General features: G+C 39.6%; 1 protein-coding gene across 20 annotated transcripts in view; it reads right to left on the reverse strand.

Annotated features, from left to right (window-relative positions):
* Window positions 1-12,228: 12,228 nt before the first annotated feature.
* Window positions 12,229-15,785, reverse strand: part of tcf7l2 (transcription factor 7 like 2) — a 186,030-nt gene continuing 182,473 nt past the window's right edge. For 14 of the 20 annotated variants that reach the window (XM_078223301.1, XM_078223294.1, XM_078223288.1 and 11 more), the window contains one exon: window positions 12,229-14,181. In XM_078223301.1, coding sequence (XP_078079427.1) covers window positions 14,102-14,181 — 80 coding nt within the window. In that variant the 3' untranslated portion in view covers window positions 12,229-14,101. Of the gene's footprint in view, window positions 14,226-15,785 lie in introns of all 20 variants that reach the window. The other 6 variants (XM_078223302.1, XM_078223292.1, XM_078223298.1 and 3 more) reach the window with 3 other exon arrangements.

Genomic DNA, 15,785 nt, shown 5'->3' on the forward strand with positions numbered 1-15,785 from the left:
GATGGCTAATGTGGTTCCATTTTTCAAGAAGGGTGGTAGAGATGAACCAGGAAATTACAGACCGGTAAGTCTCATGTCAGCGGGAGGGAAACTATTGGAGAAAATTCTGAAGGAGAGAACTAATACCCAGTTGGAAAAGCATGGGTTAATTAGAGATATGATGTGGAGATCTCCCATTCACCTGACGAAGGAGCAGCGCTCCGAAAGCCAGTGGCGTTTGCTACCAAATAAACCTGTCGGACTTTAACCTGGTGTTGTTAGACTCCTTACTGTTAATTAGAGATAGTCAGCATGGTTCTGTCAGAGGTCATGCCTAACAAATCCGTTAGAACTTTTTCAAAATGTGATGAAGTGTGTGGATGAGGGAAGTTCAGTTGATGTAGTTTACACGGATTTTAACAAAGCTTTTGACAAGGTCCCACATGGGAGACTGATTGAGAAGGTTAAAGCTCATGGAATTCAGGGAAACTTGGCGAGATGGATTAGAAACTGGCTTAGTAATAGGACACAAAGGGTCGTGGTAGGAGGATGTTCAATGTTCAAGTGATTGCAGGCCAGGGTCCAGTGGTGTACCAAAAGGATCAATACTAGACCCTTATTGTTTGTTATATACATAAATGATAGAGATGAAAATTTGGGGGGGAATGTTAAACAAGTTTGCAAACACCAAGATTGATAGGGTGGTCAATAGTGAAGAGGATGGTCATAGGTTACAGGAAGATGTAGATGGGTTGGTCAGATGGGCAGAGCAGTGGCAGATGGCATTTAACCATGATAAGTCCAAAGTAATGCACTTTGGAAGAAGTAACAAGACAAGGGAGTATTTAATGAATGGCAGGATACTGGGAACCTCAGAGGAACAGATGGATCTTGGTGAACTTATTCAGGTGTCTGAAATCAGCAGAGCACATGAATAGGGTAGTTAAGGCGGCAAATGGGACGCTGGCTTTTATCAGTCATGATATAAAGTATAAGAGCAAGGAGGTAATGTTGGAGTTGTGCAGAGCATTGGTTAGGCCACAGCTGGAGTAGTGTGTGCAGTTCTGGTCACCTCACGAGGAAGGGTGTGATAGCACTGGAGGGGGTACAGGGGAGGTTCAGCAGGATGTTGCCTGGGATGGAACAATTGAGCTATAAGAGGAGACTAGATAGGCTTGGATTGTTTTCTTTAGAGCAGAGAAGGTTGAGGGGCACGGACATGATTGAGGTGTATAAGATTATGAGAGGTATGGACAGGGTGAGTAGGAAGCAGCTGTTTCCCATGGTTGAGGGGTCAATAACGAGGGGACAGGAGATTCAGAGAGGATCTGAGAAAAGAAAAATCACTCACCGAATGTGGTGAGAACCTGGAATGCACTGCCTGGGAAGATCGTGGAGGCTGGAAAACTTACAACTTGTAAAAAATAATTGGATGAGCATTTAAAATATCATAACATTCAAGGATATGGGACAAGTGCTGGAAAATGGAATTCGCACAGCTTTAGTGGTAGTTATCGTCAGTGCCGACTTGATGGGTCGAAGGGCCTTTTCTGCGTTGTATGACTCTACAACTATGACTCTATGCTTCAGTGTCATTTGGATAAGTTGAGTGAGTGGGCAGATGCATGGCAGATGCAGTATAATGTGGATAAATGTGAGGGTGGCAAAAACAAAAAAGCAAATGATCAGAATAGCTATAGATTGAGAAAGGGGCATGTGCAATGAGGCCTGGGTGTCCTTGGACACCAGTTGCTGGAAGTAAGCATGCAGGTACATAAGGCATGATATATTAGCCTTCATAGTGAGAGGCTTTGAGTACAGTTGCAGGAATGTATTGTGGTTATACAGGGCCTTGGTGAGGACACACCTGGATCATTGTGTGCAATTCTGGTCTCTGAGGAAGAATGTTGTTGCTATTGAGGGAGTGCAGCAAAGGTTTATCTGACTGATTCCTGGGATGGCAGGACTGACATATGAGGAGAGATTGAGCCAATTAGGATTATATTCACTGGAATTTAAAGAATGAGAGGGAATCTCAAAGAAACTTATAAAATTATAACAGGACTACACAGGATAGATGCAGGAAGGATGTTCCTGATGGCGGGAGAGTCCAGAATCAGGGGTCACAATCTAAGGATATGGGGAAACCATTCGGAACTTTGATGAGAAATTATTTCACCCAGAGTGGTGAGCCTGTCGAAATCTTCACCAGAGAATGCAGTTGAGGACAAAACATTGTATGTTTTCAAGAAGGAGTTAGATATAGCTCTTGGGACTAAAGGCATCAAAGGATATGAGGAATGGGGAATGTCAGGGCAGGCTAAAATGGTCGAATGCCCTACTTCTGTTCCTTTTTCTATGTTTTTCAGTTTGAAGATTTCCTTAAAATCACAAATTTTAATAAATTGTTTCAAGACTTTGAAGGGAGCCCACTGAAACCCAATAAATGCAGGAAGAGGAAAAAAACAATTATTATTGGGGCGCTATCTTGGAAGAAGAAATTTTTAATGCTGTACTCCCGCTATAAAAAAACACCAATGATAGCAAATTAAAACTACCAGATGAATTTAGACTGAAACAAGGGCCAAACCAGATGCAGAATTGGATGTCCCAGAGGTTAAAATTTTTAGATTAAAGGGATACATTTGGATTAAGTAAAAAAAAAATCATGGGACCTTTTTATACATCTTCAGTAAATTTGCTGATGAAGTAAACCTAATGGAAGGCATTCATGAATCCTCAGCCAGCTTTGATGAGATATTAAAAGCCTTTGATAAGTATTTTAATCTTCAAGTGGTGGAATGCAGAGCTTAAAAAGACATAGAACACCCCCAATAAAGCAACAAAAGGGTAAAAGGCAATACCCAAGCAAACGATACAATGGTGACAGACCATGTCAGCACAATGAGGTGCATAAGCTGAAGTAGTGCAGAGAAAAGAGGAGTCCGAGAACCAGCTAGAAGGCTTAAATATTAACCTTTTTGAAAAGGCCAAAGCAATATCCAAACCACAAGAGCAGGTAACAGTGCTGAGACAGTTGACTCTGACTGAAGGGAAAGTTGCAGAGTGTTCTAAGCAGATTTCACTGGAGACAGAACTGGAACACCAAAATGAAGGACAAAGCTCTGCTGCAGGTGGAGAACTAAAAGACAATGTTCATATCAAAGTTGAATTAAAAAACTTGAAACACAAGATTCCAGCAAAATATGTACCTTTGAAGGTTTTAGCGTTTTGTGTTTTTCAACAAACCAAACTGTTCAAGATCTGAACAAATAAATTTCAGAGGTGTCACAATGGTACAAGGAGGCTCTTAAAGAAACAATAAAGGTTGAATGTTGTGACAAGTGAAAATCTGAATCATGTGCAGACTTAGGACATATTTCCAGAAAATCACAAGGAGAAAATAACAACTCTGAGTTCCATTGTTGGCAGGTCAAAGATGGAGTTGGAAGAAGGCAACCAAAAGTACAGCTAGGCACAACAGCAAGCAGAAATTGTACCCAGAGCTTGCTGCTTTGAAAGATTCTGAATAATTTATACATGCCCTGGAGAAATGAGTTAAAAAAAACAAGATGTTGAGGGTGATCAGTCTGCGGGATTGGTGGCTGGGGGCTCAAGATCCGGTGAAACCTGGAAACCGTGAAACTAGCCAGCAAGATCATGATCTCCAATTTTCCCGCCCATTATGGGTGTGAAACTGACTACAATACATTTACATACATTTCAATATCATTATTAGACCTCCCCTTCCATATATTGACCTCTCGCCTTATTTTCAAACCTCGGCAATGTGACGTCGCGTCAATGAGGTTTACAACAGGTTCACCCCAACATGAACCTGTATTGGGGATTGCCCCCCTGGGAACATAAAGGTGAGTACAGCCCCCGGAGCGAGGTACATGGCCAGGCAGTGACCTTGCACTGCCCCCTGGCACTGCCAGGTGCCAACATGTGCTGGGGCAGTGCCACGGGTGGACCCTAGTGGGAACCTCATGGGGGGGGGTCTCCGGTGTTGATCGTGAAGGGGGACACTGGCTTCCGATTGCTGGGAGGGTGGATGGGGGAGGGAGCCTCTGAGACCTCCATGGTGGGGTGGGTCAGGTTCATTTTTCCTCTGATCGGGACAATCTAATCCCCGTGGAACCGACTTTGCCCAGAGTTTATGCCTTTCCCCTCAGCATGATGGTTGGAAACACGACCCTTTTTTTTTGAACAAGTGCCATAAGGTCTGGAGAGAAAACCGTAGGTTTTCATGCTGGTTTTCAGTTAGACTCTGACACTGTTATTGTACTTGTAAGATTCCACCCGTTGAGTAGCATTTCACGAAAAGCTGCCTTGGAACTATCAGTAGCAACAAAGCAATACACTGGAACACAGAGTGAGATGACAAGAACTGGATAAGAAAAAAAAATAGCTGAAAGAATAGTGGAATATCTTTTAAAAACAAATGCAAATTGGGTGCAGGACCCTTTGGTAGCATCAAGAAATGAAGAATCTGTTCAACGGCAGAACGGAGGAAAAGCAGAACAATGTTGAGAAGACTCTGTTAAATTACAAGGAAATTCAAGGGGGAAACAACGGAACTTCACAAAGGGGAAACCCATTGACTGAGCTCAACATGCTCCAAGAATCCCTCAGGTTACAGTCCACTCCTCTGGAAAATTAAAAAAAGTGACGTGAATTTAATGTCACTCTGAAAGAAGTGAAGAACCACTTGGTCGATAAGACTCAGCAATGTTCGACATTCAAGGAGGAAAATGTCAGGCTGCTATCAGACATTGAAAGGATAATTACAGATGTTGACCATTCCTGTTGAAAAGTTTGAGACAATGAAATCATCACTAAGAAATGTGCCTTAGAACTGCAGAGGCAAAGGAGGTGGTGAATTCCTGTGTAGAATGTAGAAAACTTGCCGCTCTAGTTCAATAGTCAGAAAGAGAGATCTAGTGCCACTTCTACAGCAGTTCCAGTTGAAAGTCAAATTCTAAAGGAATCAGATATCCAGGTGAAGTTGTTAAGCTCATAAGGATTCCACAGGTGACTCTGAAACAAAAGAAAGCATCTCACGAGAGCAGTTTATTGAAAAATAATTGGACAAATATTTGAGAGCAATTGTGAAAAAATTGCAAACGAAGGTTCCATTTTGAAAACATCATCTTCCAGCAAGGTCAGGGCGGACCCAAAGAAGAGAGAATACCCAGGTCCACTCTATGAATGAACGTCCTCTCTGGATAGATGAGGACAAACCCATAGGCTCCAACCAAAGCAGATGGACTATCAAAAAGGAGAAATTCAACTCCAAGGAGCACATAAATCAAATCTAATGGAACAAGTACCTGAAACACAGAATGTTATGACTTAAATTCAGAACAAAATGATATGCCCAAAGCAACTGTGACTACCACTCCTCCAAACATGACAAGAGTGAGACCTGGAGGATTAGTGAAGCCTCCAGACCATTTGAATTTATAAAATCCGTGACTTGGGATTGCTGGGGTTTTTTTGGAGGCGGGGGAGGGGGGGGTGTAGTGAAGGGAGAGGGGAAAGGATAGCATGGAAAGATAGTTTTGTAAATCTATTCAGGTAAAGATTTGGGCAAAGGTGTAGTATAAAGGGGTTTAGTATAGCAAGGGTTAACGTGGGACTGGGAAAACAGTACCACTCAGTATGAAGGAGAGAGTCATACTGAGTATAGTGGTCTAGCAGTAGCCAACATGGAGGTAGTACTTAAACATTCAATATTCAACCAAATCAGCCTCCTGAACATTTTGCAAGACCTACTGAACAAACCCTTACAACACCTCTTTGGTTGTAAAGTGTTTTGAAATTTCTTGAAATTGTGAGAAGAGTTATATAAATGCAAGACTTTATTTCCCCTATATAAAGCACAATTATATGCTCCAAAATGAAGAAGAATGGCAGGGATTCAAACAAAATGCTCACACTGGTCTTCTAAACAACTTTGTAAAAGCAGCCCCACATGGATCTGGAGGGCCACCTAATATAATTACTGACCATTAGGTTAAAAATCCTGCAATAAGCACCCACAGGAATTATATCCGCAGTAACATTAATAAATTTACAATTGATATCAACCAGATGGGTAATTCCAGTCATTAAACCAGCCTGTTCTCCAGACCCCTCAAGTCTCCAACCAAAGCAACTCAGTGTGTAAATAATGTCAATGGATATATTTTTCTATCTTTGAGCCTCCATTGTTTCTTTCTAAATCAGATTTCTCAGTAAACCCTTATGGGTGGTTCTTACTACATTGACTGGCCCCTTGTCTGAGCTATGAGACATGTTTTATAGGATTAACTTCATCCTGATAACACACACTTAAACAATGTTACTTGAGAAGTTAATTGTAAGATTAGGACTTTTTCGAAACCACTCACCGTGCGTGCAAAAGCAACTATTAAAATTTTTCACCAATTTCACAATTGCAATTTGAAAGTATGTCCAAAACCCTGTTGTCGCAAAAATAATGCGTTCCATCAAAGCTACAAACAGGACTGGGCAATGATGAACAACAGCAAACAATATTGATCAAAACTTTTGAATCAAACTTGTAATGTCAATGACCAAATATACCAACGCAAGTTAACAAATACTAACAACCCAGTGAGCCTTTTGCAATCGTTTAAGTAGATTACAATGGGCCAGTGTACTATACCGACCTGTAAAAGATTAGCAATTGCACCCTGATGATATCATTTTGCATCCACAACCACCAAATATATTTTGGTGAAAATATACTGTGATAAACTAAAGCACATTCAGCATTTGAACTGGGGCCAGATTTTAAATCAGTTAAGATGCTGCATCTATCCAACCATAATCTTCTTTGCATGATTTCTATATTTGGACATTGAGCTGTGCAGTAAATTGAGTATTTTATTAGGGGTGGAGCCATGCCAAATTTAATAAGATGCAAGCTTTTAAAATAACTTTAATTAGGAATACACTTGAGATTTTGGATCGTAAAATACGAACAGATCACAGAACAGAGTTCTATAAGAGCTTTCTCAGAATAATTACTGTTTTGTTTGCTACTTGGAAATATGTCTACTTTTGAGATGTTGCCTGCAAGGAGGCTGGCATGGTCAGTGGGGAAATTTTGGAAAGTTACGAGTTTTCTCGACAAGACAGGAACGTGGCTAGCACAGGAAGACACAGTTGCACAGCAAGCAACCTGCAAAAAAACCACTCATTCCAATAGGAGAATTGTAGTATTTTAAAAATGAATCATCCTTCACATTTACAAGCTAATGGTTCATGCTGGAGTTTCACACGAGTATTGATAAGACTATAGTGTGTCACACTCATTACATATGCATATTCCTAGGTAGCAGTCAAGAGCAAGGACTCTGGTTTAAGGAGAAGAGGTGAGTCCAAGTATCAAAGCCAACATTCTTTAGTAAAGATACTACCTACAGACAGGAGGAAGATTGTTCTTGTTCTGCTTAGCATTGTAAAAAGCGAAAGAACTTTGTCATGGGTACATTGGTGATATAATTGGGGTCACCAAATATTACACTTCCAAAGCTGAGTGCAAATTTCATTTTGATCATGCTATCTAGCATGGATACCAAACTGGGGTCAAAAATTTCACCACAGAGGACCAAAACACAAACTCACAACAAGCTTAATCTTTTGATACCTTGCTCTCAATTACGTTGGGGATCCCGAAAAACTCCATTGTTCTGTCACTAATATATCTCTGACTGAATCAAGGTGCTGAAAACCACCCAGTTTGATCAGTGTGAGGAATTTATATCCAGTTGAGATGATGTTTCAGAATACATCACATTGTGAATGCATTTATCAATGCATGACCGTAGCGATCACACATGTACTGTAAGACTTTTCAAAGGATACAGCTGGTTGACTTTTCAAAATCTGATTCTGCGGATTCAGAATCAGAAATATGGTAGGGGCCATATCTGGTCTATGTCCACAGTTCAAAGCACTATTCACATCTCTCTATTTGTAATGGAGACCTATCAGTTTAAAAGCAAGCAAATAAGTTTTTGCACAGGCTTTTGTCAGATGTAAAGTTTCTTAAATGTTAGTTCAATTTTTGCACCTTTGGAACTAGGTTTTTTGATATTGTTACTGAAATAATAGGAGCAGTACAGCAGAAGGCAAATATTGCAATTCAAGCAACTCTTTGCTATCCTTTACTTTCCAAGTGATTTGCACTGGGGAGAAAGATGTCCAAAGCCACTCTGTTGCCAAAATTGTGTAAGCACCATTGACAAGCACTGATGTGTATGGCTGGACTAAATCAAACGTATTTAGGACCCTGTGTTTATACGTTTACATGACTGAAGAAGCTTTTAACTTCTTCAAGGATAGTCAGACTTGGTCTTGGAATCAGAGAATTTTACAGAAAGGATGCTGCTTGGCCCATCAAGCAAGTGCAATTTTGTCTCTTACCCATTCCCCACAGTATTCTAATGTTTTTTTCCTCAAATATTCGTTCATCTCCCTCGTAATAATGATAATTGTGGTCCTGGAAGGGACTGTACCCCAACAAATTTGCATGAAAGAAATTTCCTCACCTCTTCCTTTGGGGCATTATTTTATTACGTGCCCTCGAATTACAAACAGGCAGGCCAGTGTGCTTTTCCCCATTGACCTCACCAAAATCTGATTTATTATTGCCACATGGATTAACATAGTGAAAAGTATTGTTTCTTGCGCGCTATACAAAGCATACTGTTCCTAGGGAAGGAAACGAGAGAATGCAGAATGTAGAGAGTTTGAAAGAGTTAGAATGAAGTTTTAGAAGCATAGAATGAGATTAAAAGATAGAATTTGAAGGTATGCTGGGCACAGCTTACAAGTTGCCTCGCTCCAGCGCTATCTTCGATCTTACATTTTCATAAGTAACAGCGCTACTGATCTGTTAACGTTTTGTGCTTTTGAGACAGTTCCAGTTTCTCTAGTCTTCTACTTTAAAGGATCTTTCACCAGCTGAATTCTGGGTTGGTCTCCAGCGTGATAACCTTGTCCAGTGGGTGTTGTTGCCCCTGTCACCCCATCCAATCAATGAGGACCTGTTGAAACCTCCTCCCAAACCATTTGATTTCCTGGCATGAAGATGATTAGAGCCACAAATTGAGCATTTAATCATGGCCTACCTGCTCCGTTAATCAGCCTGGAATCCTTGCACTACCTCACACTACTTCTCGAAAGGAGGAAATATAAAAATAATTGAAGCCTCTCATCCCGGCAATCACCTCATTGAATCACTTTCTCTCTCTTTCCATGGCATCAGCATCCTAGCTAAAGTAGGGCGCACAAAATCAGACAATAGTTCAATTTAATCGGGCAATAGTTTATATCAAATTATTATTCCGTTTGTCTTTAATAGTTATTCCTATTTACAAAGCTCAGAAGTCTGAGTGTTTTTATTTTAAAAGGAAGCAAGGCAACTGTTAATCAAATTCTTGTCAGCCATGGCTCAGTTGGTAGTAAAAACTGCTGGAAAAACTCAACATGTCTGGCAGCATCTGTGAAAGAGAGAGAGAGAAAAGAAGTTAACTTCTCGAGTCCATAGGACTCTTCATCAGGGCAAAGTCAGTCAACTCTGGGTTCAAGTCACTCTACCGGATTTCAACACAGAAATCAGGCTGACACTATTGAGGCATTGATACACTGTCAGAGGTCCTGTCTCTCAGATGAGATATTGAACTTAGTCTGCCCACTCAGGTGGACACAAAAGAGCCTGTGATGCTACTTTGATGAGCAGGTATATGTCCTCTGGTGTACTGGCTAATATTTATCCCTCAATCTACATTACAAAATATATAATATTATTATATATAATATATATTATATATTATATTAAGTGGTCATTACCACTTGTTGTTAGTGGGATCTTATTGTGCACAAATTGGCTGCCATGTTTCCTTCATTACCAAGTACTTTGGTAGAGATCAAGTAAAGCACAATGTGAATGTAAGCGTTTATTCTAACTTCAAAAAAATTTAGTGGAATCCTTGTGTCTCTGTTCCTTTTAAAGTTTTGCAATTCAGTGTTTAGTTCCTGTCATTCGCTTCCCAAAATGCTTCACTCATTTAGATCTGAATTTTGCAATGGAAATATTTTGCAGACTCCAGAAGACTGCATTTAGCAGTGCCCGTAGAAACGACTGGAAGTTGCTAACGGAAGGCAGCATCAAGGACTTGTAAATGGCAATGAGGCTTAGGCATGAATAATGGATATTTATTGGTCGAGTGCTTGGGCATATAATCCCATTTCCCAGTGACGGCCAACATTAGGCAGGGTGGGGCAAAATGATCGAGCGGGAACTTGGACTTGTTAACAAGCATGCAAGATTGACTCTCAGCATTGGATCGTCAACTTCTAAGTTATAGAAAGCACAGTTCAAAAGCTTCAGCCAAATATCAGAGCTCTGCTGCTATACCTAACAAGCAACGAGTATTCTTTTCTTATAAAGGCAATAATGCCTCAACAGCTCTTGAACTGTTCAGTACTTCCACAAAACTACTCAAGATATAAATCAAACAAATTTCCTCCAAATTGAAGACATATTTATGAAATCCTAGAAAGTCACACTCCCACATTTTTTAAAAAGTTGACATCAATCTATTTAAGATGTATTTACGCCCCCAGTCCCTCCCTTCGCAGCAGTCACTTTTCAACTGGAATCCAGAAACCGATGAGAATAATTCACCCATCATATCTAGTTCAAAACTGCCAGATGAGAGTATTTACCAACCCATCGATGTTCTGAACATACTCATTTTCAAAAGCTCTGGAGTATGAAGCAGGCAGATCACTAATGGAAGTTTGGCAAAATCTGATCAAACAATTTTGAGGTGACAATTCAGTGTTGGAAGAATTCACAAGTTTTTAGCACACCGCTTTCTCGACAGGCAACTGGAGCCTGCTGACAAGAAGTCACTCATCATGTTTACTAAAAATCCAATTGGGATTTTTTTTTGAGGTGGGGTGGGGGGAGGTTGTTAGTGCTTACACTCAAAGCAGACACTGTAGTTTGGAAATCATCCAGGGAGCAATGTCCTTATCAACCTGTCTGGGCAACTGATTGGATTGGTGGCATAATGTTAACTGTAAGTATTTGATACAGATAAGCCATTAAGCTGATTGAATTGCTTTAGAATATCATGAACAAGAAAGTACTCATTTCCAGCTGAAAGTATATTAGCATAAAATACAGAATAAGGCTGTGGGATACAGACACCTCTAACTTCCTTCTGCCTTCAATAGACTGCTCCACAAAGCTTGTTCAAAACTGTTGCTGAGGAGTAGAAGGGTGTTAACAAAACTGAAAACAGGAAATAAGTAGCACTTTCTCAACAGAAATGGGCATTTCTCAATATTTACCCGTTAACTTGATAAAAAGCTCATCCATGGTACACAAATGGTATGATTCATTTTATCAATCTATTTCCGAATGATTCCAGTGACAAACATAAGGATGCATCTTCACGCATGTTGCTTTTATATCATTTAACAGTAAATTTCGGACTTTACAGTACCATTCATTATTGTAATCAACTACTGGAACCACCAGTAGAGAAATAAGACTCAAGTTCATGCCTATGGCTTTACAGAGTACTGGATTAGAAACTGCTGAAACCCCGATGTATCCATTCTTTTAATTTCTACAATAAAATTAAAATCTAAACTCTGGCGCATTTGTGATTTCATCATAAAAATGTTCCAAACTTAAAAAAAAGCAACGTACACAAAAAAACAGCAGTTACATACATTATCCCCAGCGAATTCAGAGTTGAGAATTCGTTGACAATCATGCAATACTTTTTATTAAATGCATCTTTTACAGTGTCTCACTGTAATGAAATATTGCTTTTCAAGGGGCACCCACCCCAAAACTTTAAAGAAAAGCAACAGCTACAAACCAGTTAATAGTGAGTGTGCAAAATGTCAAAAGCAAAGAAAATGAAGTGCAGCCTAACAAATGACTCATTACCTATCTCTGCAGAGGCAGGCAACATGTTCTGTCCATCAGGAACACGTTCTTTGCAATTACTCCTCATCCACAGCACGCCAGCACCAATGTCCAGCTCTCGAACAAAGTGTATCATACCACATATTATCTGAACTGGGCAGGGACAATGAATGGAATTTATGTAAAAGGTTCTTGTCATGGCTCAGGTGAAAAGTCGACGGTCCATTTTCTTCAGGTAGCTGTGACGCAGCGCACACGAATACCACAAGAATTCTCTGCACGTACTAAGTTGCTTTTATTAATCCAGAACTGCATGCTACAGATACTGTACAGCATGAACATTGATTCATTACAAAAATGGTTTCAAAAACGAAAAGAAAAAAAAGGAGCAAAAAACAGAACAGGAACATCACAGCTGTTAGGAAACATTGAGAGTATTCACAAAAGGTCATCAGCTTCTTAGTAAAATGGAAAAAAAACAGCTATACAACTGCTTCATTTCTACTACAATGGCACCGAAAGAATGAACTTTTTCATCAGTTGTATACAGCCTTTGCAACATCAACATGCCTATTTTAAAATTTACTAAATACCTACTGATAGTAGTGTACATAAAAAGTGGCAGTTTCAGTTTTGAGTAATTTCCCCAACGTACAGAAAATTTGGCCCTTATGGGTTTTATTAATTCTCACCCTTCAATGCTTTGCTTTATACGATTTTTTGGATGATTTTGCCAATAGCTACCAAACACATTGCGTTATAGCTTAAACTAGTCAGCAACATTAAATCTACATACATACCTATGTTACCTCACAGCTAAAAAGGACCAAAATACAGCAAAAATGGGGGAGGGCAGATGTATCGACTTTTAAAAGTTTGGCACAGAATACATACATAGAATATAGGTTAAGCAATTCCAGGGGTTGAGGCTTCAGTCCACTATGTGGCTTTAGATGGGTGATCAGATGCTTTTTTTGTGCTATTCCCAAAAACATTCCCCCCTCCCCCAATCACTTTCAAGTTTTCTTTTGTACAATGGCTTTTTTTTCAGCAATTTTGTGCACTTTTGTTCTTTACAATGCCACTACATTATCCATTTGGTGACAGTCATGTATCACAACAGAGGAAAAAAGGTGAAATCCTTGGTAAATGAATCTTTTCATATATAAGATGCTTACACTAAGCAAAAAAAAACTTTATACATTGTTTGAAGAAATGAAAAATATTTAAAAGACAACATACATGATACAACAAGCATCTCTAAAGCAATAAATACTACTGGTCCTATAGCGTTGTAATTTCTTTTTGCATCCCCCCCCCCAAAAAACAACGCCATGGAACAATGCATATTAACACAGTTTTCCCCATTATTTCTGTACATTTAAACAATAACACGCAACATCACAAAAGTTGTTCCACACAATTAACAGGTGGCACTGCATTCATTGTGCCCTTAAGGATAAAATGGACGTAAAATGATTGGTTCGCAAGCTCTTATTTAATACAAATAATACAGCGTAGCCAACTCCTTCCACAAGGGCTTCTTTGAATTTGATATCAGTCTCTTACTAGTAAAGAATCCACCCAGTAAGAGTCACATAACAGTGATGAACACTACAAGGTTTTGCAATGATTGACAAGAGGTTGGCAGGATCTCTCAAGGCTTATCCTACATATTCAAAGAGGACCTTGAAATAACAATGGGTCAAATATTGACCAATGCACTCCATAACATCTACTGACATGTAGCCATATGGCACAAATGAAATAAAAAGAACACCAGCAACTATGCTAAAAGCTATTCTAAAGACTTGGTTACAAGTGAAAGTGGCTGGGACTGTGTCTCTTGCAAAGCACCGTGGGAATGGACAATTGACATGGATGAAGTCGAAGGTCGAGTCTGCGACGAAGACGAGGATGTGGATTGGTGTACTAATCGGTGCTCTAATGCCCCGTTCTGGCAACTAACAGCTGAAACTGCGCTGGACTTGAGTGCTGAGTTTGTCGACAAGACTGAGGAAGAGGATGGCGAGGAAAGATGGGCCAAAGGATCAGGTTTCATTGTGAGTGACAGAGGTTGCATTTGTTCAGTCTGTGGATCAGAGTCTGCTGTAGACGGGCTTAACATGGAAGGAGAAGGGGGAGGAGAATCTAATATGCTTCCATCTGAAGAGGGTGGGCTGGCGCAGCTGCCTTCACCTTGTATGTAGCGAATGCACTTTTTTTTTCTCCTAGAAACAGGGAAAGATTTATCTGTAAATAAAGGGCAAAAAGACTAATGGAGTTGGTTATTTGAACAAAGAAAGTAATCTTATTCAGGCAACAAGAGTACATCCACGACATTTGAAACATTAATAACTAATGCAAGGCCCAATTAAGCCAGCATATCTATAGGGATTTACAAATTTGTTTAAATGTAATAAGGTATAGCTTTCTGATATGTGAAACACTAACAAAATGACGATTTATCTGTTAAGAACCACACCAAATTGAAGATGACAGGAGAAGGATACTAAAGAAAGGAATGAAAGAAAGAGAAGGAACAAGAAACCATGGAAAATGCAAAAAAAAACAAGAATAACTGGTTCTATGGCCTGCAGGCTGTGGCTGATTCTTTTAATGGTCTGCAATGGAAAACGCAAGTCAATTAAGGTTTGGTTGATTGAAAAAAGGTTCACATTTCATTAATAGGGTTCCTTGTATGCGTCATTTTCACACCAGCTATCTGTGAGAGGAAAGAAGGCTTTTATTGTACTTCACAATTCCTGGAGCAGTTTGGCCAAGGATTCACTGTTAGAGTACATTTGGTTTATTTTACAAACAAGCAATAGTTCAACCACCTAATAAAATTTGCAAACAACGACATGTAGTAGTTATTAGTAGGGCTCTTTCAATTTTCACTAAAAAGATAGAAGAAAATGTATTAGTATTCACACTACAAATAATCTTATTTTGTCCTGCATTTTGCCAAAGGAAAGGGGATATGCGGTTCACAGCTGAAGTTTTCTAACATTACAAATGCCACCCCAGTTGTCTGCAGCCCAATGTTAGAAGTTCACACCCATTAGAAATCTGTCAAATATATTCAGGGCCAGGATGATAAGACATATTTGAGACAGCTTTTATACAGAGTTCAAGCCACAGAAGCCTGCTCGGTCAAACACGTGCTGAACTGTAATGTACGCATGCAGTTAAACACATGGTTCCTCAAGACAAAAGAACCATGTAACGGACAGGAACATGCAAGTGAAGCAGCAGGGCATGCGCCATATTAGAACAAAGCTGGAGGTGAAAGGACCAACTTGGTGGGCTCAAAACAGAAAAACGCAACACCAACAACCAGGTAATTGCCAAATGAATAGAACTCTGACTCCAAAATAATTGCAAGTCATTGGCTAATAAAGTGCAAACAATCTTGATTTAACTCAACCCTGAACTACTGAGGGAAAATGGTCCCTAGGTCTGGAAATTGTATTTAAACAATGCATAAATTATTTCTTGACAATGCAGCGGTTTATTTAAATACGGATCCCGGAAAGCATTGTAAGAATGTAGACAATCTACAGGTACACATTAAGGTATCAGATCAGATGCAGAACAAAAATCAAATGCACGAGACTGGGATTAATCTGCATCAGTGCATTGCAGATGAATACACAATTTCAAAACTTAAACAAGTCAACTAACATTGGTAGCAAAGTCCAAATGACAGCTAAATAATTTCTCAATAACTGGTTGGGGAGGCAGGAAACAGAATTTATAAAATTTTCAGCAATTGTTAGTCACCCAAAATTAAGGATAACAGATAAAGTGTGCTGAATCTTTTACAGCTGCT

This window comes from Mustelus asterias, chromosome 11, assembly GCF_964213995.1.
Source record: "Mustelus asterias chromosome 11, sMusAst1.hap1.1, whole genome shotgun sequence".
Lineage (NCBI taxonomy): Eukaryota > Metazoa > Chordata > Chondrichthyes > Carcharhiniformes > Triakidae > Mustelus > Mustelus asterias.